Source organism: Lampetra fluviatilis, chromosome 11 (assembly GCF_964198595.1).
Source record: "Lampetra fluviatilis chromosome 11, kcLamFluv1.1, whole genome shotgun sequence".
Classification (NCBI taxonomy): domain Eukaryota; kingdom Metazoa; phylum Chordata; class Hyperoartia; order Petromyzontiformes; family Petromyzontidae; genus Lampetra; species Lampetra fluviatilis.
Window position 1 is genome coordinate 9,533,439 of NC_136285.1, and position 24,694 is coordinate 9,558,132.

A 24,694-nucleotide genomic window follows, 5' to 3' on the forward strand; every position below is an offset into this window, starting at 1 on the left:
CGCTCATGGAGCGGAAGATTGCATCGCTCTGCTTTTCCTGCTGCGTCATACTCTGTGGTAAGAACTGTCATTGGTTTTGTCTTCCCTTCCCCTGACTTAATCGTAAGCCATTTTTGTTCAGACGGATTTTTTATTAACAAGACGAATCAGGTGCACGCAGAGGAAATGAAAGGAGGTTGACACCAGCACAAACGTATAATGTATTACAGTGCAATGGAAACCTGTCTAAAACGCATGTTTAAATAAAACAGTTTTAATAAACTCTACAACCATGGTGTCTTCCTAAGCGCTGATACCCCTATAGGAGAAGGAGAAAACAAAAGGGAGATGGGGAGGGGGTAATCGTAACAACATATAATTCGCGATGCAATTGCATCTGCATAATTACCGTACATGTATGTTAACACTGCCGTGAACATACAAATGTATTCGTAAAGGTAGTGTCTCATTATGATAGAATTATAATTGGGCTGCGGTTTGAGTTATGTGGATAACAACGATACTCCCTCAGACCTGGTCGTGTTGAGATTTCATCATCGTAGTTATATTTCGCTTTTAAGCCTCCACATGGCTGGCATGGCGTTGGTGACACGCTATCGAGATTTGTCGGGGGAGTCCCAAGTGTTCACAAGATTTTGGGTGAGATTGTTACAAATTCTTCCGTTCCGTGCCGTTGAAGACCACTCAAGATTCTCATTTTATTTTTGGCATATACTTTATCTTTCGCCAAAGCTCAACATTCATGTGCTCAAGTCGAACTGTTGTCTCATTACAATTGTTTTAACATATATGTGATATTTTTATGGACATCCTGTATTATTTTAATATTGCGTGCATCATATGGTAATATAAACACATAATTTCTCAGGTTTCTTAAATAATAATGGGCAGTGACTTTTTATTCTTTAATGTTTTTTTTTTATATTGGTTCTTTCTCTTTGTGTTCAGGCTGGTCAGGAACTTCTGCTAAGCCTGGTGAGTTTCTAATGCAACATTATTCACTCTACAAACAACATTAGTTAAGTGTTTTTGCATGTCTCGAGCACATTATCGCGTGCGGTGCCAAGAGGTGTGTTTTTATATCTGGAAACACTTGAGTTACGGAAAACGTTGTTGCATTAGTCTGTGCATTAGTGCAGATACAGCCTTAGGCAGAGCCTCAACAAAGCATGTGTCATGTACAAAGTGGGTTTATCTCAGAGGTTAGTATATTACAAGGTGATAATATGTTGTCTGCCGATGAACTTTAATAACTTGCAGGCTTTTCACACTTTTTTTTTTGTGAAACATATTTTGCTCAGTCAAAACATGTTTATATACATGTGATGGGCTCGTGAGAATCTTGATGGAATATGTCTAATTAACGTCGTTATTGCCACTGACATTACATTTGCATGCGTGTCAGACTTTAATCTTATTCCAGCTGTGTTCACTATACCAGAAGACAGCGCTGCTCAGACGTTGGTGGCTACTTTTGAAATCAGCTTCCCAAATGAAACCATTGACAATGTTGTACTAACCCCGACATCACCTTTCCAGCTGAGATGGTTTCAATTAAACGTTCCTGGTCCTGGAGTTTACATTGTGGAGGTAAAGCGTAATGGTTATTCATTATTCTTCTTGGTTCTTTCGGTAAAGTCACGTAGAAGGGAAGTAATAAAATAATAAAAATAAAACATAATAAAACAATTCTCACGACGTTTCGGCCACAACGCAAGCAGCCGTCCTCAGGCGAAGAATGAGAACATTATCAAGCTAGGAGCTTATATAGGTGTAGCGAGGAGGAGCGCCTTAACAAAAGAATGTGCATATGAAGAGGAATTTAGCATACCAATGGGCAATGCATAGGAGGTGGGCGGAGGGGTTTCAAAGTCCCATTATGCCCATGCATTATGCAGGATCAACAGCACCACGGGGGGGCGCAAGGAACAGCGTTAATAAAGGAGAGGAATGTTAGTGATATGTAGCTGCATTTGCCAAACAACCACGTAGAAAACCAAAGTGAAAACTACATAAAAAACTAAAATATAAACTGATACTTACTATACTCTACAATAAGCTGAGTTACTAACAACAAATAATAAATTACAATTCTACGTCGTAAGAAGTATATAATATACTTCCATCTAAACTTTATTCTCTTAGCATATACAGTACTATATACTGCCATAGATAAACCCAACATTAAATTATATACTGTATTGCTGTAAACCACCCTATACTTTATACATTTTAATATAACACTATGTATTATTCAACTCACCCTAATGTGTATCGAAATGGTTTATTACGTCCTTCCAATGATTGCTAAGCCTGAATCCATCTTCTCGGTTAAAATTGTCTCTGTGTTTGTATATGTGGATCGCCTCATGAACGAATCTCTCATGATAGCCAGATGGCTTGCAGAGAACCTCCGTCTTGGAGAAGTCAATGTCATGTGAGCCCACTGAGTTGTAACAGTGGTCTGCCACGGCTGAGGTGTTTGTCCTACCGTGTTTTAGATCAGCTTTATGTTCACGAATGCGGTCTGAGACGTAATAAACCATTTCGATACACATTAGGGTGAGTTGAATAATACATAGTGTTATATTAAAATGTATAAAGTATAGGGTGGTTTACAGCAATACAGTATATAATTTAATGTTGGGTTTATCTATGGCAGTATATAGTACTGTATATGCTAAGAGAATAAAGTTTAGATGGAAGTATATTATATACTTCTTACGACGTAGAATTGTAATTTATTATTTGTTGTTAGTAACTCAGCTTATTGTAGAGTATAGTAAGTATCAGTTTATATTTTAGTTTTTTATGTAGTTTTCACTTTGGTTTTCTACGTGGTTGTTTGGCAAATGCAGCTACATATCACTAACATTCCTCTCCTTTATTAACGCTGTTCCTTGCGCCCCCCCGTGGTGCTGTTGATCCTGCATAATGCATGGGCATAATGGGACTTTGAAACCCCTCCGCCCACCTCCTATGCATTGCCCATTGGTATGCTAAATTCCTCTTCATATGCACATTCTTTTGTTAAGGCGCTCCTCCTCGCTACACCTATATAAGCTCCTAGCTTGATAATGTTCTCATTCTTCGCCTGAGGACGGCTGCTTGCGTTGTGGCCGAAACGTCGTGAGAATTGTTTTATTATGTTTTATTTTTATTATTTTATTACTTCCCTTCTACGTGACTTTACCGAAAGAACCAAGAAGATGAATCCCTGCAGTCACGAAAGCTTTAAATCGAAATTTATTCATTATTGTTATGTTTACAAAACCAAAGTTATTAAACATGTATTGATATAACTCGGGGTATCATGTTTTTATATTTTGATCTACTGTATTTTAAATTATTGTAAATAGGTGAATTTCAACTTGGCAAGTACATTATATTTTCCCAACAATGATAAAAAAAAATACATTTACGTCGTACACTTATGTAACCCGGTTGTTTTGTTTAAGTTTGTGAATAATATTCCGATTCTAAAGTGCAGTGCTCAAATTTTTAAGGGAATGGCATAGTTGTTTTTTGAGGCTTGGCATATATTCCTTTTCTCAATATACTCATAACGTAGCCTAAACAAGTATAACCCGTAAAAACAAAGTTTTTCACTATAAATCCTTTATATGCGTGGCGTCGAGAGTCCTCTCGTCCTCTGGCTTGAGATGGCTGCCACCTATGGGTCAGATGATTGCATTGCACCATTAGGCAATTGGTAATTAAATATAATATTTTTGTCCTAAAAAGTGTAAAATTTTGGAAAAAAAATGTACGAACATTAATTGTCACGCACAACGAGTCTGTGTGGAAAATGTCAGCTCGATTGGATCACGGAAAGTGGGTTAAAAAACGACCGAAAGATTTGCACGGTCGTAAGCAAGCAAGCGAACTTAATATAAAGGATTTAAAAAGAGAGGGTATTTAAATTGCAATATCAGAAGCAACATCAGCAGCCGTCGGAACGACAACAGGGGTAACAGCAAAACAATGTCATCATCAATCGTTAATCTCAGCAGCATCGTTAACATCATATTTCATAATTTTATCCAATATTCAACGGCATTGTTAACATTATCAACATCCATTTCTTCATCTTTATCATCTGCTTCGAGTGTGATTTCCTCCATTCTGCCACTTTCATCACATTTTCATCATCATCATCAGCCATGTTCAATGATCTGCTATACGATGGCCTTCCCTACTAATTTCCGCCTAACACAGTTTCTGCGATGACAGAATCCACCAAGCACTCACGCGCAAATTGATTTCATCGCTCCATCTCCTCGGTAACTGTGTTGTCGTGTAGCACACTTTACAGCGATAACATTTTGTGTGGACACTGAAAATGTTGCAGCATGGCGCTGACAATCACACACATGAATTAGAGCAGAATGGCATGCCAGGCCCTCTCTGCATTCCTTGTGCAAGACACAATTTCCTTTCAGTGGTGGGGAGTATCCACAATTGCATGAAAAATGTTCACGATCAACGGCTCTTTCCCTATCCCCACACACTATTGGTGATCCCAAGTGTGCACAATGAGTAGGTGCATAATGGTCTGCCCCCCAGATAATTTGCAAACTACAGAATGAGGCATGTTTGATGTCAAAACGTGGTTGGAATAATGGCCAAAATTACTATATGGATTTAGCCCCTTGTCTCAATTGGTTCTCACCCAATGAAATGTAAATAAAGTGTGCTTTTGTCTTTGTCGTTGGTTTAAAAATAAGGCCTTTTAAATATTGAGCATTCTATTGATGTGGGTTTCTCTGGTTTATTCTTTAATCCAGGTGACCCTGATCAGTGTAAATCTGCTGGACTTTGAAACTCTGAATCAGTACAACATGACTGTGTCAGTCACAAATGTCAATGGCACCAGCTCAGAAGTATTCTTCATTGAGGTGACTGATGTTAACGAGCCTCCGATCTGCAGTGATCAATTCCCAGCAGGTCAGTGTGTTGTTTTTCAGTACGTGTGTGATTCAATTTATGATGAAAAAAAACACGTGTAAAGAAGTATCTCTCATACATGGCGAGTCAACCGCTCTGCAAGAGACACAAATGCATTTCTCCGTCTCATGCAATCATGGCCGATCACATATTTGAGATTAAATTGTGGAAAAAGGCAACAATGACAAATGTAAGAGGGGAAAAAAGCAATTGCATTTGTTATTTAATATTTAACAACAATCAGTGAAGGGACAACCAATGTTTTCCAGTTGATTTCCACTTTTTATTTTATTTACGTGCAATATTAATGGTGCAGATTACTGATATGATTTATTTCCTGATAATTACGTAACTGTAAAAAACTCAGCTTATTTAAGTAGCATTCATGATATAGTTTTTCGGATTTGCAACATGGGAATCATGTTATTTTTTTCCCATGGGTGGCATGGAAGACACATTTAACAAACCCAAACTGAATGCAAACACGAAGTATGTTATGACAATGTTTTTTATGATATTGTATTCAATGCTGCACTGTACCCAAAATATATGTATGATTTTTGTGACAAAAAAATTACTATAATTTGTTTGGATAGCTTTATAAAAGCAAGAATTGGTTTATTATAACATGGTTCAGCTCTAAAAGAGTGATGGTTTGCGATGGGTATGGCGCATTTGCAGCCGGTGTACACAAAATTGTATTTGATGCTTGTTTTTTAAAGTAAAATTTTGTCTCACTTTTACTGAACGTCTCAGGCGCTCATATTCACATTCTAGAGGATGCGCCACACGCGACAATCGTCTACAGAGTTAGAGCCACCGATCCAGATTATGGTGACATCGTCAGTGTAAGTCAGAGCCCACCAAGCACCTGACACTGATTCGTGCATTTCTAACATCACTTCTGTCCGTGCCTCTGTAACTGGAGAGCGCTGCTGCCGTGTTGCGGTTAGTCCGCTGTGACGCAGGGTGAGGAGGCCTTCATTCAGAAATGTATTCAAATAGGGCTGTATTTTGTTTCACATTATAACTGTAATTATAATGTACCAATAGAATGTCCAATATTTAAAAGGGTTTTTTATGCACTTCTGCGGCCGTATGGAATGCTCTTCCTTCTGATATTAGGAAGCCACTGGAGCTAGGCACTAGATTTAAACAAATTTCATTATATCTGAATTTTGTGTTTAGTTTATTGTCATTCCCCCACAACTCCGATTTGCATGGTTGGCTACGTACGATGCGAAGGAAGTTTTACATACAAATATAATTAACAAATATATGCTACATGCAAGAAAGCAATGGGATATGTACTTTCACATTAACAGTTGAGAGTTTTGCATCCAAATAAGACAGAGAATGTACTCTCCTTTATACATTAATTGGCATCAGCATGTGAACACATTTATTGTTATAATATTTTTGATGTTGCAGTTCTCCTTGCTAAATGTTGAACCAGTATCCGGCCTGAGCCAGTTCAACTTTAATGAAGCTCAAGGAATGTTGACGGTGTCCTTGGCTGGTTTTGACTGCAACGCAGACATGGTGAGATACTACACCCACACGTGACATCTTCACAAAACCACACTTGTGTGGTCTGGCCTACTCCTAGCCACTTGTACGTCATCATTATTCCCAGTTGTGGGATTCAATTCATACAAATCAAGCTTCATTCGCGTGATTAGTCCCTGCGTGAACAGTCACCTGCTCATCAAACCTAAACGGGTGGGTTTTCACCCTGATTTGAAAAATAAAACGTGATGTTGATGCCATTGGTGGCTAATGGTGAGCTATGGATTCCGTTCACCTCTGCGTCTCGGAACAAGCAAGTGGCTCAGTGTTAATTTTATATTTGAGTGGCATAGCGCCACTGTTTTTAAAGACATTGTACTCACCGCATAGAACTGTAGTGACATGTCCACACTCAATGAAAGGTGGTGCCAAACTGTGCCACACGCCCTCCCGCATGGCCTTGTGGGAGCCTCGGTACCGATAAAGTTATTTTAGAATCGGAAGAAAAACAGATGACGTAAACATACGTCATCGGAAAGGCAAAGGGTTAAGAGCAAGATCGGGGTTTAGCGCCCTGTCTATAGCCTTAAGAGGCTGTTGGGGCAAGTGCTGTTAGTGAGCACCTATGAAGGCCAGAACGGCACACAAGGGGATGGGTGGGCAGCACCACACCCGGCCGCCTTTGTCTCCCCAGTGGCGAAGTTTACACACCGCACCAGGTACTCAGTTGAGGCTGAGTCGACGTAGTTTTTTTTGCTATTTTTGTTATTTTCTTTGAACCTATCTACGTGACTTTACCGAAAGACCCAAAGAATATCTCGGCTCAGATTGTTTCCAAATCGTCTGTGCCGCAATATATATAAAGGAATATGCTGATAACAGTGCAACAACGCGGTTCATATTGTTGAAAAGTTGTCATCCTTTAATAATAGGGAATGCTTTTTGGAATCGCTGTATGTTCAAGTGTTCATCAGGGTAAACGTAGATGGTGCACATAACGGTATCATCCATCATAAAATAATTACACTTAGACAACTGTTTTGAACTTCATGGATGAAATGCTGGCAACATATTTCCTTATATAACAAGGATTTTACATACAGGCGTGAATTCGCAGTTCCATCTTTAGGGGACATACTTCATGCTTATGCTATTCGTTTCACAGTTACGTGCTCAATAAAAAAAGATCGTCATTTTTTTTATTTTCAGTGATAAAAATTCACAGAAAGAAAAAAATATAAATTCACGAGGGCGTTAACCGCGTCACGGCAGCACCCCAGTGTCACGGGCTGGGCGTAGCCAACTTGGATCCGCTGCCTTTGTTTGCATTGCGTGCTGCTGCTGCAAGCAGCCCACGGAAACGTGCAAGAAGTCCTTGAATGGACTCCTTATTATGTAATCTTTGTTTTGTAAATCCAGGGATAAAAATAATTATATAAAATTTTACTTCCGTAACGCAACCCCCCTTATAACATGCATGTATATGGGAAGATAGGCTTAATACAACGCGATTCCACTTATGATCGCGCGTTATGCGAGGGACGCCTGCATATATACTACAAATCTTGAGTGATCTTAAGCTTTTTGAGTATATAGCTAACTGTTTATGAAATAAATTTAAAAATCTAGAATTACGTAAAACACAAAAACTGATAACATTGATGCTTTAATTGACATTAAAGGAAAAAAACAAAATAATTATGTTTTTTTATTGAGATAGTCAAATGTAAATATTACTTTGGTTATTGTGCACAAACATTGTCACGTTTTATCTTTCAGAATTTCTTGCTGGACATTATGGTCAAGGACCAAAACGGCCTTTCGTGCAACCTAACCCTGACAGTTACAGTCGTAAATCTGGATGACAACGATCTAGTCTTTACGTAAGATATGTAGCTCGGATACACACACACTGTTTCTTCATGGATCCAAGCAATAATGGAGTGAAGCTCGGTCATGTTTGGCCCACGTCATTGTACGATCATATAAAAAAATAGTCTATTGCTCATGTTGGGTGTTACTTTGAAGAAGATGTATAATTCGTACATGCACAATGATATGTGCAACATCTCCGTGTAGAGTTGTGTCTACAAATGTTTTCGAATTGCTCTATGTTCACCTTTGATGTACATCAAACCATTCAAGTTATTATATTTACTGAATCTGCCATACAAACTTAGTTTTATATCATGTATTGCAAAACCACTATAGCAAATCACAACATGAATTATATTGCCATCAAGCAAAAGTCAACATATGGCTTTTAAAAGTCAAACCTTTCACAGCACTATCCCGGTGTTATGTATAAAGAAAATCAGCAAAAGGAATATTCCACCTCTACCAACCAGATGCGGCTTAATCACAACATGCATTCGAATGTGCGTCGATGTTTCTTTAGGGCTCCATCAGAGAGGGTCTTTTGGATTTCAGAAGAAGAACCTCAAGACCATCTGGTGACTGTAGTTGCAGTCAACGATACCGAGGTGTTCTTTTCATTTGTGAACCATGTGGAAGGGTTTTATATAACTCCAGGTGAAGCGGACTGCACTAAACACGCCTCTCAGATTAATGTGAGAATAATGTTAGAATGCCCTATCGATGTTTTTGCTGAGCAACACACAGAGAGAGATGAGAACATTTATTTTCGAGAACATACATCTCCATTCACATCCCACTTCCGCCTGAAAAGAACTTATCCCCCCCACCACCTCACTGTTCCCTTTCTGCAGCTGATTTGCAGACAGTAACCGATATGTACATTATGATCGAGTAATGAAAGAATGATGCCTAAAACCTAGGCCTAAGGACTATTCTCGTGGGGCGGAACTCGTGAGAAGTAACCTGCGTGCAAGATGCTTGCTCATCTGTACTGCAGGTGAAGGCCATTGCAGTATACATTGCATTTGCTTTGCCATCTGACAGCGCACTTCATGTGCTCAAGTAGCTGGGCGTAGTGGTAGATTGTCTGTAATCCAGTCGATTGGGGGTAACGGTTGGTGGATCACAATTTAATTCGTGGATACAAATATGGTTTGTGAAAACCCATCTGTGTCAACCCCACCTGTGGTTGACCTTTGAGTGTCGCCCCCTCATGCGTGTGGGTTTTCCCCGCCCACTCTTTGCTTTCCTCACACATGCAAAAAAACACTCCTTAAGAAAATTAATTGACCTAACATCGCAATTATTGATTGCCCGCTTTAAGTGGCTGTTTTGCGGCTCTTTTAGGCACAGGGCAAGTGAAAACAGCCTTCAAGCTGGACGTAGACGACAAACCTGAGCTCCAGAGTAACTATATACTGGTTCGGGCGACAAACTACATTCACGAACGCAGCGTTACGCTCAATCTCACAGTCTACGTGATGGACATCAATGACAATCCGCCAGTCTGCTCTTATTACCAACGCATGTACGTATTACGACTCGTAGATAGTGCACGTGAGAGAACAACACTTACCCATATATACGAACTCTTTTTATTGCAGCTTTGTACACGCACATAAAACCTAAAATTGTTTAAGGATGCCTTTGTGTAGTGTTAACCAACATCTATTTCTCATGTGGTTTTTTCCATTGTAAAGATTGCGGATTCCAGAGACCACGCCTGAAAATTCTGCTGTCGTGGATGTATCCTGCACAGATCGTGATGTGACATCACCGAACAATGTGCTGAAATATAGTCTCAGCACTGACGCAAACTCAGAAGGGCGCTTTGCAATGACGGAAGCTACTCTCAAGGTATTTACAGCAGCTGCCTGTTGCTGAGCTGCACTGATTTATGGAGGAGAAACACAAAACATCAGTGGTAACAGATTGCACTGCATGGTCATGTTAGGTTTCGATCAACTGCATTACTCTGTCACCTTAATAAATATGATATTTCAATGGGAGTAATGGGAAGCTAATGATTTAAAGTATCCTCTCGACGTCATGAAATTGTATTTTTTGTCAAGGCAATCAGTAGCATGTTGTATGTATGTATGTTGAACTTCTTTCACAGCATACGTAGCCAAACCATGCTAATCGGAGGGTGGCATGACCTTGTTTCGTTTTCTTTTCTCAGATAAATTCAAGTTTGGATTATGACACGGCAGATTTGGCATCTGTGGACTACAAGTACATTCTGAAAATAGAGGTTTATGACCTTGGAGTTAATATCTCACTGACGTGTAAGAAAACTCGTTTTTTACGTAAAATATATCAGTCTTCTGAAAATTATTTAATTGCTTTCAGTTTATTTTGCAGGGAGTTACGTAATTTTTTTGTTGGGGATCATATAGAGAGCAAATGTGAAAATCTAGATCAAACTTAGGGAAGCTAATATTGCGATAATCACCAAGTCGTGAAATGTAATACTTGGTATTGTGACAAATGACATTGTGACAGGTAAGTGAATACAACGACTGATGATATCATCGTAATTTTCTTTTTAAAATGCATTAAAAATATCGTCGCAACCGGTGTAGTTGAAACCGTGGGTCACTGCAAGTTGCCAAGGTCGCATCAGACTATGTTTCTAATTCTTAAGGTTCGTATATAAAAAAATTCAGTGAATTAAATGGTTTAAGAGTAGTGGGAGTAAAGATCCCAAGCCACCCTGAATGGCTAATTTATTTTATATATATGAAAATTTATTAAAATCAACTTGTCACATGCCACACAGTACTGCATTTGCTTAATTTCGGAGAGAGAGAGAGAGAAGGCGCGATGAACCACAGACAAGCTGACAGGTCGTCGCACGATGGTCCGGCACCGACGATTGTCCAAGCGCTGTGGTCCTGAATACAATCTTGATTTGAAGCTTTCGTGACTGCAGGAATCCATACTCTTTGGTTCTTTCGGTAAAGTCACGTAGGTAGAAAAATAAAAAAAAACACGACGTTTCGGGCGCAACACAAGCGTCCGTCATCAGGTGTATGAGAATTCATGGTTTCCCACCTGATGACGGACGCTTGTGTTGCGCCCGAAACGTCGTGATTTATAATATTTTGTACCTACGTGACTTTCCCGAAAGAACCAAAGAGTCCTGAATATACTTTAAGATATTTTCAGCCAAAGTGTCTAAGCATGTGCGAGGCAACTGGAGCACCCAGAGAAAACCCACGGGTATGAGGGGGCAACACTATATCCCATACAGATGGAACAGATGAATAATATAGGAAATGCAATGCTTATGTATGAGAATTATGACATCGTTATTCATGTTAACACAATCATGCCTGTGCCTCCCTGACACTCACACACAGCGACGGTGACAGTGATCGTAGTGGTGACCCCCGTGAATGAGTTTTCACCTGTATGTACGGGGCCAGTGAGATTTTCTATTTTCGAAGACCAGAAGGTGGGTGACAGTGTTTCTCCGAGCAAACCCTCGTGCACAGACCAGGACTATCCATTGGATAATCTGCGCTACTCGATGATCGATGGTTCAGCCCACTTCTACATCGATCCCAAGACTGGTCAGTTTTTTAAAATTATATTCCGTACCTGTGTTCATGTGCAAGAGTGAGAATGTGCATGCTATTTGAGCATTCATAGATGAGTGCTTATATTTACATTTTATGAGGAGAATTTTCTAATATTCCTGCATGAAAACCTACCAGCCAGGTGGATTGCAAGTTGTTAGTGTCGGTGGCCATGATAATAGGCTATTTAAACTTCCTTTGTCTTAGCATTACCGAGTGTGTCAGCTAAACTAGCATCTGCTGTTATTTTTAATACATGCCATACTTGCCTTGTGTGTGATGATCTGCAGAGAATTGAACATGCATAAGAGGAATGTGCTCGTGATTTTCAGATTAATCAGATGTTTTGTTTCTGATTGATTTGAAAAGCAGAAGTAACGTCACGAACATTACATCACTTCTGTCACGTGGCATCTGGTGATGCTATTATGGTTAGCGTGAAGACAGTTTACTTTTGTACTTAACTAAAAATAAGTGAAAAATGTAAAAATATTTCTAATTGTATTAACAAATGAGAAAATCTGAAATCTAATACTCGTACATTATAAACTTACCCCTCATACATAACAATGGCATCAGATCTGGTAAAGTAAGGCCGCTGAAGTTAAACCTGAATCTTTTAACTTTGAATCCACTCAAATGGATAATATTCTCTTCATTATTAAGTTGTGCAATTCTACCAAGTAAAACAAACACTTGTAGAATTTACTTGTGAAAATAGGAATTCACATGGTTGCCATTGACATCAAAGCTGCATCCATGAAAGGATCAAGCAGAGCTGTTTAAGAACCCAATTATATAACCCTGAGGTCATGTTTGCACTGTGAAGTGTTGGTTATATTGTACAAATGCTCCACATACAAGGCAATTGCGTGCATAAACATTGCCTAACGTAGCAACCAAACAGAGTGGCCCATGACGCCTTCGGCTTTTGTGTGCTGTGAGCAGTCAAAATAAAACCAGTTGTGAAAGTCGAAAATATGTCTTTCATCGAACTTATTTCATGGTGCATTTGGCTACGCAAGTCATTTTTTGGAGTAAAAGAAACGACAGAAACAACACAATTTACAATGGATTTCTTGTCATTTTAGCCCGAATAAAAAAGCTTGCCTGACAAGCACAGAGAGTATTTTTTTAATTGTAAAACTTCACCATGTATTTCGATTTAAAGCTTTCGTGACTGCAGGGATTCATCTTCTTGGTTCTTTCGGTAAAGTCACGTATATTATTTTATTATATTATTTAATTATATTATTTTATTATGTTTAATTTTTATTATTTTATTACTTCCCTTCTACGTGACTTTACCGAAAGAACCAAGAAAACTTCATCATGTAGTTCAGCATTGCTTCTCAATCCGATCAAGTGGTTCGGCGGCAAGGCTGAGAGGCACCTAATCATAGAATTGTGAGTTCAAAATCCAAGTTTGGGGGGGGGGGTAGACCCAGCCCATTATCCCTGATGGACGAATGACACGAGTACCACTTTGTGGGGAAATGAATAATTGTTGTCCCATGGAGAGACTCGCCCCATTCATAGGAATGTGGAATTTCCACCACTGGCTCAGGCTTGTAAACAGCAGATGAGCATTGCCTCAATGGTCATCTAAAGGCATTAAGCACGGGGATGTGCTGCGTGATGTGGATCAAAAGAGCATATTGAGGATGGGATTCAATTAGAAATGCTGAATCATGATTGGGAGCCTTCTCGGTTGTATAAATGACACTCGGATACGATGAATATTATAACGAGTGCCACTTGAGTAAGCATACGCTCTATGTTTGTCTTTACAGGTATTATTAAACTGTTGAACCCAGTTGACAGAGAGACAAAAGCCACATACCGAGTAACCATTAAGGTGGAGGACTTTGACCAAGACACGGATACTACAAACGTTAAGACTATCTTGCAGGATTATCAAATCGTAATACTGGTATGAAAACATGTGAATGTTTTAAAAGTCGCCCGCACGCATTTGCAAATATGTAAAACGATGTAACACTTCACGAGAAGGCCACAGAACAGTCACAATCGGTATGGGTTAATTAGATTTGGTGAGTGGCAGACGCACCACACACACTCACAACTTTGCCCCACACGCACACAATGTGTAGCTCATTGTGTACTGGTATTCATCATCATCTTCATCATCAGCCATTGTCTATATATCGATGCACAAAGGCCTCCCCCGAGTCGTCGCGGTCCTGCTCTGCCACAATCCATCGCACTCCTTGACATTGCCTGATGTCCTCGTCGTTTTAGCTCCCCCGTGGCCAACCTCTTTGGGGTGTTCTCTCCTTTGGATGACATTCTGTCCGCAGTCTTGTCCATCGCCCCTCATCCGATTCTAGTGATGTGTCCTGCTCAGGCCCATTTTTCTTGACAGCCAATTTAATACCCGTGACTTGCGTGCGTTCCCTGGTCCATGTGCTCCTCTTTTTTATATATATATCTCTAATTGAATTTCCAGATATGCATCTATCCATGCTTCTTTGAAAACGTTTTAGAACGTTCCTTTGCGTCACATTTTCTTTGGCAGTGTCCATGTTTTTGATTCATACATAACAGGAGGCCATTTGCACTGTTTGAAACTTTCTCGTTCAGGTACAATGGCATGCAGCATTTTATTATCACATTCACTTTTACAAATTTAATCCATATTGCTATTATTTCATATTTTTCCCCGTATTATAGGCAGAGGTATCAAATTCAGAGAGACATATTTTCTTTTCTGAAACGGTATGGGTTTGAAACTCTTCAATGCCAAATATTAAATGATATAGAAACGGCTGTGGCATGATTACAGAATAGGAATGTGTCATCACATATTTAAATGCACGACAAAATACAGCATTTCAGTAATTAATTTTGTTTATCAATTTTAAAGCAAGTAAGGTATTCCGAAGAAACAAAAAACGTGATAGCTTGTAACAATAAAAATATCTAATAACTAAAACAACACTACTTATAATATATTCAGTAAATTATGCAGCTTTGCAAAACAATTTCACAGCTACTATCTGCATTGGGGTGGACACATGGTGCAGTGGTTTGCGCATCACATGACTAACTCAGTGAGCTGAGTTATATCAATGTTCATAGCCGTAACATCAGTGGCAGTAATGATGTAGCTATAACCAGGAAGATTACTCAGCTCACTCGGTTGATCAGTGGCCATAATACAGTGACGGTAACCATGGCGCATCACCACCGTCACAAACATGAAGCTGGTTACTGACCCCACACAAGGACTTATGGGGTTTGACCTACCCAGGAAACAGGGGTCAGCTCTAAATCGCTTCATTGATGGAAAATGAAGAACAGTCGGCAATGTGACTGCAGTCACATTGGATCACGTGATCCCACACTGCCTGCACCGCTCATTCATGGCCAACATGACCGACATCCACCAAGCCTCCACAGAGGCTACTGAATGGCTTAATAGCCTCGATGTGCACACAGATAACGTTTCTCATTTCGCCTTGCCATGGAATATAAAAATAAGTGGCAGTCACATCTGAACTGGTCCTAGTCTTCCCCTTCAGCGACATATACTGACCGACATCGTGGTCAAACAATTCGCATGGCAGACAGACATGTCGTGGGAAAGACTTCATCCAGTACTAGACTGATAAGGAGCTTAGAATTATGCATATGTATTGTGTTAAATTACTATTACATCATAATGAGAATGTCGACTAAAATCCAAAGTAAAAAAAAACACAGTACTCTATTTCAGAGGCGTAGCTAGGGGGGGGGGGGCAGGGGGGTACATATGTCCCCGGGCGCCAAGGTAAAGGGGCGCCAAAATGAGGCTTACAACGTTACATTATACCTTATTGCGGCGGGCGCGGCAGCCTGAAACTACTGCACAAATCTACACCTCAACCTAAAAGTTGATATATATTCTGCCACACACAGCCTACATGTCATGTAATTACATTTTGGTATGTGATTAAACGGGGGGGGGGGAGGCGCCAATTTTATAGTTCGTCCCCGGGCGCAAAATATCCTAGCTACGCCACTGCTCTATTTATGAAAGATCAACAATGTCTTGTTGATGCCACTGCTGGTGGAAAGGCCTCGACGAGAGGAAACTCTACAGAGCCCCTCTATCGGGTATTTTGGTCTACTCTTGCTGACCAGGCGTTTAGTGTAAGAGGTGGAAGTACTTCCTGTGATTCACCCAGCTATCCTGCTGGGTGAACAGTGGTAGGATGGATTCATTCAATGAGCACATTGTTTCAAATTCCACGCAGAGGGATTGAACCAACGACCTCTGAATTTAAATTCCAGTGTGGTAACGATGGCAGCAGTTTTTTAAGACCATGCAAAAAAAATATTTAAAATGTTTGAAAGTCCACCTTTGTCCCTTACAGATCCCTTGCCTTGTTTTCATCGGACACTATATTTAATCACAAATGATTAATCCTCCTTGAATACTATTCAGCAGCGTGTTGATCAGGGCACACGTGAATATAAATTTGGCACGATATCTACAGAATTTGGTTTCTGGGAGTATAAGCCTTTGTAATTTCCTGAAACCCTATCCCGGAACCGAGTTTTGTTTGCTTTGTGTTTTCTTGCACAGAATGTGAACGATGAGCCTCCCGTGTGTGACCCGGGCTTCTATGACATCACTATGTACTCCACGCTGGCAGCAGGAGGATCTGTTGTACAGCTTAAGTGTGATGATGTGGACTCTCTTGACGGCGAACTTGAATATGGAATTGTCGGTGGTAAGCAGCGATTGTTGCATTTTTATAATTTTGAAGTTTATGTTTTTATATGAAGTCATGGCCTCTGCCATTCTACACAACACTGATAAATGTGTAAGCTATATTTGATTCTCTACAACAGCCTGCAATGTTTCATTTAATGTCATCCACATTAAGCAGCCTATTTCATTCTTAATCTTATAAAGATGAATCTGATATGATACAAGAAAAAGATTGGGATAGATCTCAAATTGTGGCATCACAGGATATGACACCACTTACATTGTGTCACTGTTTGACTTTTCCAACCAAAATGTGGTGTCACTTGGTGAGCACAAGGACAATCGAAATGATAACTCAATGTACATTATCCGAAAATCTTAAAATCCAGAAAATATCTTAAATAGTTCTTTACAAAATGATATTCTTAGGTTTTTTTTCGGTAAAGTCACGTAGGTAAAACATCAAAATTAATAAAAATAAAATAAAATAAAAATCACGACGTTTCGGAGGCAACACAAGTCTCCGTCATCAAGTGATGCAGCTAATCTGGCTGTGACGGTCCCACCTGATGACGGAGACTTGTGTTGCCTCCGAAACGTCGTGATTTTTATTTTATTTTATTTTTATTAATTTTGATGTTTTACCTACGTGACTTTACCGAAAAAACCTAAGAATATGAATCCTTGCAGTCACGAAAGCTTCAAATCTACAAAATGATAGTCAGAAAAATGTAATGTTTAATTCCAAAACGCATCCCTAGATTGTACCGGATCTGTGAACTGTAGGTACCACTAATGCCACTAATGGATGCTTTGTGGTGACTACATTTCCACCAATCAAATACACTCTGGAAACGTTCAGCTACCGTCAACTGGTTGAAGTTACTGACTGATACACATTACTTGAATTATTTTGGTTTAACACGTAGGTTTTTGCGACCAATATCATCCATAATAGAGGGGGGGGGGGTTGGTTTAGATCGCGTATTTACGTTGGGTTAGATCGCGTATTTACGCGATCTAACCCAACGTATTTACGCGATCTAACCCAAAAAAATCATTATGGTTGAATAATTTTATGATACGAGCTTTGGCATTGGTGCACAAAAATATACTACTAACAAAATACTCAACACACATTGTCTACAACACTCTCTGACCTCGCCATTTATGAAGAAGGCACATTGCCCGTAACGTGATGTATTGTATGTGTCCTTTGAGGGCAGTGTTATTGATGAATGTCGAGTTAATGTGTTTTGTTATTTCCAATTAATTTAGCTTATTTGTGCTCTGTCCGAAAGAAAATATGATTTACAGACAGTAATGAACTATCTTTGCATGATATATAAAATACTGTATATCCTCCTAGTGCGGCTTTAATGGAGGAAATGAACGTAAATTAAAAGTTATTTTTAAAAAATACTTACAGTATTTGTTAAATCTGTCTATGAATTCATAATATCAGGTTTATTAAAATCAGTACTTTATTACTTGAATTTTCATTCAGGACCCATTTCCCACCATTGCATCAAGGATTAACAAATCACAATACAGTATTTTAATCAAATTCGCTGTCCCACGCCAGGTAACACAAACGGCCGTTTCGCGCTGTCCAATGCAAAGCCACCTTCGGTGTTGACTCTCTCAACGTTCAGTTACTTTAATCTTGGTGGCATCAATGACCCCCAAGACTTCCAGCTGCTGGTGAAGATCAGCGATGAAGGTTTATCTGCAGACAAGACGAGGAGACTGAGCAGCACAGCCACTGTCCTCATCCACGTGGTTCCCTGGATCACAACGGCCCCCACTACCATCACGACCACAGTAAGACCATTCAGCAGAGACTGGCACTATTGGCCGTCTGTATGTTCTTGTGTGCCCATCGTGTTTACACTGTGTCACTATGGCAATACACTATGTTCCTGTATCTTATTTAATGTAATGTTGATTTTGTGATTTCGTGATCCTGTGGGTGAGGACTGTGGGGAGTATAATAATTATCTCCCCTCGCTGTTCAATTCATTGTCGCGAATCAGGGTCGAAATTTGATCCATTAATATTATTTTTAATTCTCTGGTGCATGTAGCTGGCTCTTGTGGCCTAAGTGGCCACGAGAATCCATTTCATATGAACTGAAGAAAATCGATAATTACACAGACGATTCGATGCATGTATATCATGAGCTGAAGATCGATGCATCGGTACACCGATGGAGTACATTAAGTCCTCTATGTCCCTCCAAATATGACCCTGTGTCCCTGCGTGTATGTACTATATTCCTGTGTATATCTATAACTCCTGAAATGTACTATAATGATCCCAAACATATTTTGGTAACTACTGTAATTTTTTAAAATGTTTTCGTGCTATCTATTCTGCTGACAACTAACTGTATTATGACATCTTATAATGCAATCATAGTCAGGATACAATCTCAAATAGTTTCGCACTACTCACAGACGTTGATCACTCCCCTGGGCAGAGCACAGTCTGACTGGCAATTACTTAGAATTGCTCAGAAGGGTCATTTGAGGTGCCCCACTGAGAGAAATACAATTTAATCATTTCCAGGATTATTATCTAACGAACTACACTCGATCTAAATATGATAACAAAAAAAACAACTCACCCAGTTTCCTCCCAGATACACCCGAGATATATCCCAGACACACAGGCAAAGCATTCTGTGAATGTCCCGATATTCAGAGATTCTATCATTTAATAACCCACTACCTTAACCATACATACACCAGGCCCAACATTTACTCTCCGCTCGCTGGACACCTCTCTCTCCTTGGCCTGGAAGTCCCAAAAATATGGAAAGGTGCAAACACCCTCGTTAGTGATACCCAACGTAACAGCCAAGAGAACAATCATAGCCAATTGACAAACACACACCCCCCCCACCCCATCTATGCAGACCTGGGTGAACATGCTGGATAAATTATCGGACACCTGAGTGCCAGATCGAGAAGGCAAATAGTAGAGTGCCAAGCCATTTGGAAACCCCATACAGTCGATCATCGATTACCCGGCTGCTCCCAACATTATTCGGCAGTCCCAGGTCGATCCGGCGAAACCGGCAAAACCGCTCCAAAGGGTTGTAACCAGTCCGGCTATCCACACCATGTGAGCGACAAAAAAAAAAAGAGTAGTTTAACACGTAGGAGGCTTTCGCGACCAATATCATCTATAACATTGTTTTTTTAAGTCTTAATTTTAGAGCTTTCGTGACTGCAGGAATTACTCTTTGGTTCTTTCGGTAATTCACATATAAAGATTAAATAATAAATTAAATAATTGCATACGACGTTTCGATTGCAACACAAGCAATCATCATCAGGTATAAATGAAATAGCAACAAAAAATCTAACCAGAAAACTATAGACAGACATATAAGCAGACAGATATCACCAAGATACATAGAGAGAGAGAGAGTAACACAGGCACAGAGAGGGAGATCGTCTCTGTGGCGAGGCCTTAAATAGACAGAGGGGGGCGGGGGCAGAGAGAGGGAGGGGTTAGAGAAGAAATTAACATGTCAATGAGTACGGCGACGCGTGGTAGTAAAGTACGCAAGCTGAACATTAGGAGAGAGGGAGAAAGAACACACTAAATTAAATAACCTAGCAAAATATCGAAATGTTATGTAATACAACACAGAGAGTCGGTCAACACACAACGCATAGCCTGGTCGATTACGTATTTCAAAGATTGCTAAGTTAGAATTTAAGTGTGAAAATTCCAAAGAAAGACAAAACATAAAACAAGAGGAACGGAGACACACAGACAGAGCAGAACATAAGAACGACAAAAAACGAGTGGAGACAGAAAAAGTACACTAAATACACAGGCAGAGAGGTTTTTTTTGGTTTCTCTCTCTGCCTGTGTATTTAGTGTACTTTTTCTGTCTCCACTCGTTTTTTGTCGATTTAATATACCTTTGATTTCTAATGTCAACGTCTAATGCTGCAAAATAGCACGTGAGTAGAGTTTTCAAAATGCATTTGGAACAAGCTCCAATCCCGGTCGACGGTTGACACAGCCCTTCATACCTCAAGGGTCGATAAAATTGGTACCGCTTTGTGGAGGAAGTCAACGATAATCGTGCTGTAGACAGACACCTCTAGCCCTTAATGTGGACTTTCCACCACCAGTTCAAGATTGTGAACAGGAGAACAGCACTGGCCCCACATTTACATAAGTGGGAAACCACTTAAATGTCACTGTGAATACTAGGGTCTAATTTGTAAGTTAGTCTCATCCAGCCTTGTGCACCAGTCAATGACATTTGTATAACATTTGTTACAATAAATATATTTCAATTGACACTTCTATGTTTTTTGATTGCTCTAAAATGTTGCATTTTCAGGTTTTCACGACAAGAATCATTACTATATTTGACTACTACTGGAAGCCTGAAAGCTGGTTTATTGCAGTGATGACAATCATTGCACTGGCACTCTTGGCAATCATTGGTTTGATTTCATATTTCTGCTGGAAACGGTATGAGCATGCCATCGTGCAACCTTCGAACGATGTAACAAAATGTACAAGTATCACTGATAAATGATCTACATGTGAACGAATGTTTACAAAACAAATTGTTAATACCTATAACACACTTGCCCAAATCGTATGTTCTTACCAGCAATACTGTGTTTCCCACCGCCATTAGTGTAAATATTGTAAATTGTAAATATTAGCACGAGCAGCATAACTTCCGTAAATCGTACTTGTTACATATGCACACATATATTATATGTTGAGAGCCAGTAAACAACATTCACTTTTTTAACACCGTTAAATCAAACGGTTTCTGGGTAATAATTTCGACATATCAGCTCCTGTGATAAATATATTTTGAGGACAGTGCCGTGGAATTGTGGCATGAAATTTGCATTGCAAAGTGCTGATAATTAAACGGTTGTACATGGTTGTTACACATGATATAAGAACATTGTTGAAGATGGTAGCATTGTCTCCAACTTTACAAATGACTTTACTCACGTTTTCCAAAAAGCAAACATTTAATTATTCCTGATCGTGAAATTAATGTCTGGCCTGCTTTAAGTCTCCCATGGATTGGAAGGTATACTGCAAGGTATAAGACCCTGCTCACATTGCAGCAATATATTACGCAAAATCCATAAACATAATTACATTTGCATGCTCCACTATTGTGTGTACGCATGCCTAAAGATGTATACAATTAGATAACTTGAATAAAATATTACTTTACAAAAGAAATTATATGGATGATTTGCTGTGGTAAGCTATGTATATTTTCATAAATATCTCGCAGCAGGTAAGCCAATGATTGAACAGGGAAGCCATCGCTTGTCCAGAAAATATATTAACATTTCACATCTATATTAACGCAAAGTATCACCATCAAGTGGAAAGCTTTTTATATAAATGGTCCTTCATAAATATTACAGTGGTCTAGTTTTACAGACACGCTTCTTCCAAAAGAGTCTGTTTCCCGCCACCACAGTGATACATATCACGAACACACAATACATCCATCAAAAACATTGCCGTATAATATTAATGTTTACGGTAAACTAATAATTTGGTGATAGAGCATTGGAATTGGTGCATAAGCACAAACAATTCAAACACGTTCATATAAATAGTAGCCTGACACTTGCCAGTGGTTCTTTCTTTTGTGTGCTTGCAAATCACTGACAGTGCATTCCCTTATTTGTTTTCTTTATTTTGTACGTTCTATATTTGTGTCCCAGCATGCCCTGCTGTTGGAAGTTCTGCAAGCCCTCGCCATCCGTAAAGGACCCACCGCTGCTGAAGGCCGATGAGTCAGTGCTTGCTACATCTTAAGTTCCTCGCACAACCACACTTCTAACGTGTGCTGTTAAATCCTACTTTGAAAGAAACCCTTCAAAATGTAGCTCTTGTATTAAAAACACTGGGGAAGTGTTGCCGTGCTGTGATAGCACACCGAACCTGCAATGCAGAGGTCGCCAGTTTGACCTAGCATAGCATTTGAACAAAAGGAAAGTTGCTCATATCCCGCACGCCTCGATCCACCCAGCAGTATAAATGGGTCCACCACAGTTAGTCGATGTGGTGGGGTATCGTGGGGGTAATGACGAAGCCTTCCAATATGTCAGGCAGGGCTGCACCTTTACCTGTTCACCTATTTAAAAAAACACTTGAATAGTTATACGAAGAGGGTGTTTCCCCTTTTTTCTGGGAAGAAAACTGAAACCTTTTTAAAATGAATCACGTGTGCATAATTCACAATACTTGTGGTCAAAATGCAAACAAAAACACACTATGATAATATATGCATTGTCCTTGAAACTGATTGGTCCACACCAGAGACGGCTTTCTTTTGAGCCTCGTCTCAATTGGTGCTAGTTCAGAGGACGCCAAAAGGCGTACAGCTCAATGACAATGCACTATCAGAGTAATGAGGGCTCGGGCTAAGCATCTACAACTTGAATAGTTAACTCCTTCTATTGTGCTACTGCTCAATGTATCCAAGCTGTCTCACAGCATTTGCGTTGCATTGTAATATTAATTGTCTGTCATATGCTCTGTATGTTTGCCTTGTATGTTGACATGCTTTTAGTATTTAGATGCTTTACAACGTCAAACTACAATCATCCCTTGAAAAGTTTACTTAAGATGAGACATTTACTGAACACAACGCAATGAGAATATTATGCGTCATGACAATGATTATCCCAGAGAGAACCTCAATGAGTCTCAAAACTTTTCCAGGAGGCATTGCGGTGATTTATCCTTCAAACAATGTTTTTCTAAAATGAAGGTTTGTGTGATATTTGGTACAGGTTAACTGACTTATCCAGTTCATCTCAGAAGGAAAAAGCTCACAAAAACGTGCTGAAACCATTAAGTAGCCCTGTAAGTAATGTCTACCTGGCAAAGCATCAAAATGTCGTCCTGTGATTACACATACACCATTGTATATTGTGTATATTATATACCTCCTAAATATTTAATTGTTTTAATTTACACGTTACAAAAAACACTTTTGTTTTACTGTAGGAGTTTGATGGAAGAGCAAGAGATCCAAGTAAGATCATTATTTTGCAGTTTAAGCTTAATACACAACATGCGTACATGTACACAATAATAGGCACAGCGTTTGGCTGCGATAACTTTGCAAATCGACTATATTTCAATACAGTCATTGTTGATCCAGTAAAGGATTACAACATTTTACAATTACAGCACTTAAACTATTGTAGGGGGTGGCGTGGTGGCACTATGGTTAGCCCACTGTGTTTTGATTTTAGTCAAGTAAGTTTGATATCCAGCCTTGGCTAACGTAAATGGTGAGTGGTATCTGAACCTGTCCTGGGCCCTCCCCTTCGCTAACCTATGCCGACCAGAATGATGAAGTATTATCCAACCACCTTCATGCTTTGTAAAGTGTTAGAAGGCTTTTATTCAGCAGTTGATTTAAAAATTGCTGTAATTTGAATATAGTAATTACAAAACAAATATATAATATAGTTGATGAGAATAACATTTTTATTTAATTCCCAGCGAAAAAAGAGATTATGCAGGAAGAAATGTGTTAATGATGCATTGTACTAAAGTACTGTACTTTTATTTACATGCATTTCTTAATTTACAGTGACGGGAAATGAATATCTTTTCAACTCGGTGACTGGACAAAGACGCTGGATTTAAGCTTAGGATTCCTTTTGTGTGCAAGTATAATCCAAACAAAGGATTCGACTCATAGATATCATCATTCTAATAAATATTTTGCATGGTTGATTGAATTACAGTTGGTATTTGACAATATGTTTAACACAAATTCCATATTCTGCAATCACAAAAAAGAATGTAACTTATTTTAAAAAGATAAGTTAAATGACCAATATATGGCCCCATTTAAAGTACGAGTGATGGAAAGTCACCTGTAAACAAATGTATGTTTCTACCACCCATGCACTTTACTGTATGAAATGTGTGTGTACTTTTGTGAAATTGACCAATCTATTTTCTTCTTTTCATGTTTAAAATTAAAATTATTATTTTGCCATGGCTTTGT

The 24,694-nt window shown here is 39.3% G+C and overlaps 1 protein-coding gene across 1 annotated transcript; it reads left to right on the forward strand.

The window, feature by feature from the left end:
* The first annotated feature begins 5 nt into the window (after window positions 1-5).
* Window positions 6-24,446, forward strand: LOC144934696 (cadherin-related family member 3-like). Its single transcript, XM_078860743.1, has 21 exons — window positions 6-57; window positions 173-175; window positions 949-975; window positions 1,406-1,590; window positions 4,788-4,947; window positions 5,704-5,795; window positions 6,379-6,489; window positions 8,236-8,339; window positions 8,855-8,988; window positions 9,682-9,862; window positions 10,035-10,191; window positions 10,517-10,622; window positions 11,700-11,912; window positions 13,712-13,851; window positions 16,510-16,657; window positions 18,224-18,462; window positions 21,011-21,144; window positions 22,386-22,457; window positions 23,460-23,532; window positions 23,677-23,704; window positions 24,272-24,446. The coding sequence occupies exons 1-21, from the start codon at window positions 6-8 to the stop codon at window positions 24,325-24,327; spliced, it is 2,415 nt and encodes an 804-aa protein (XP_078716869.1). The 3' UTR covers window positions 24,328-24,446.
* Window positions 24,447-24,694: the final 248 nt, after the last annotated feature.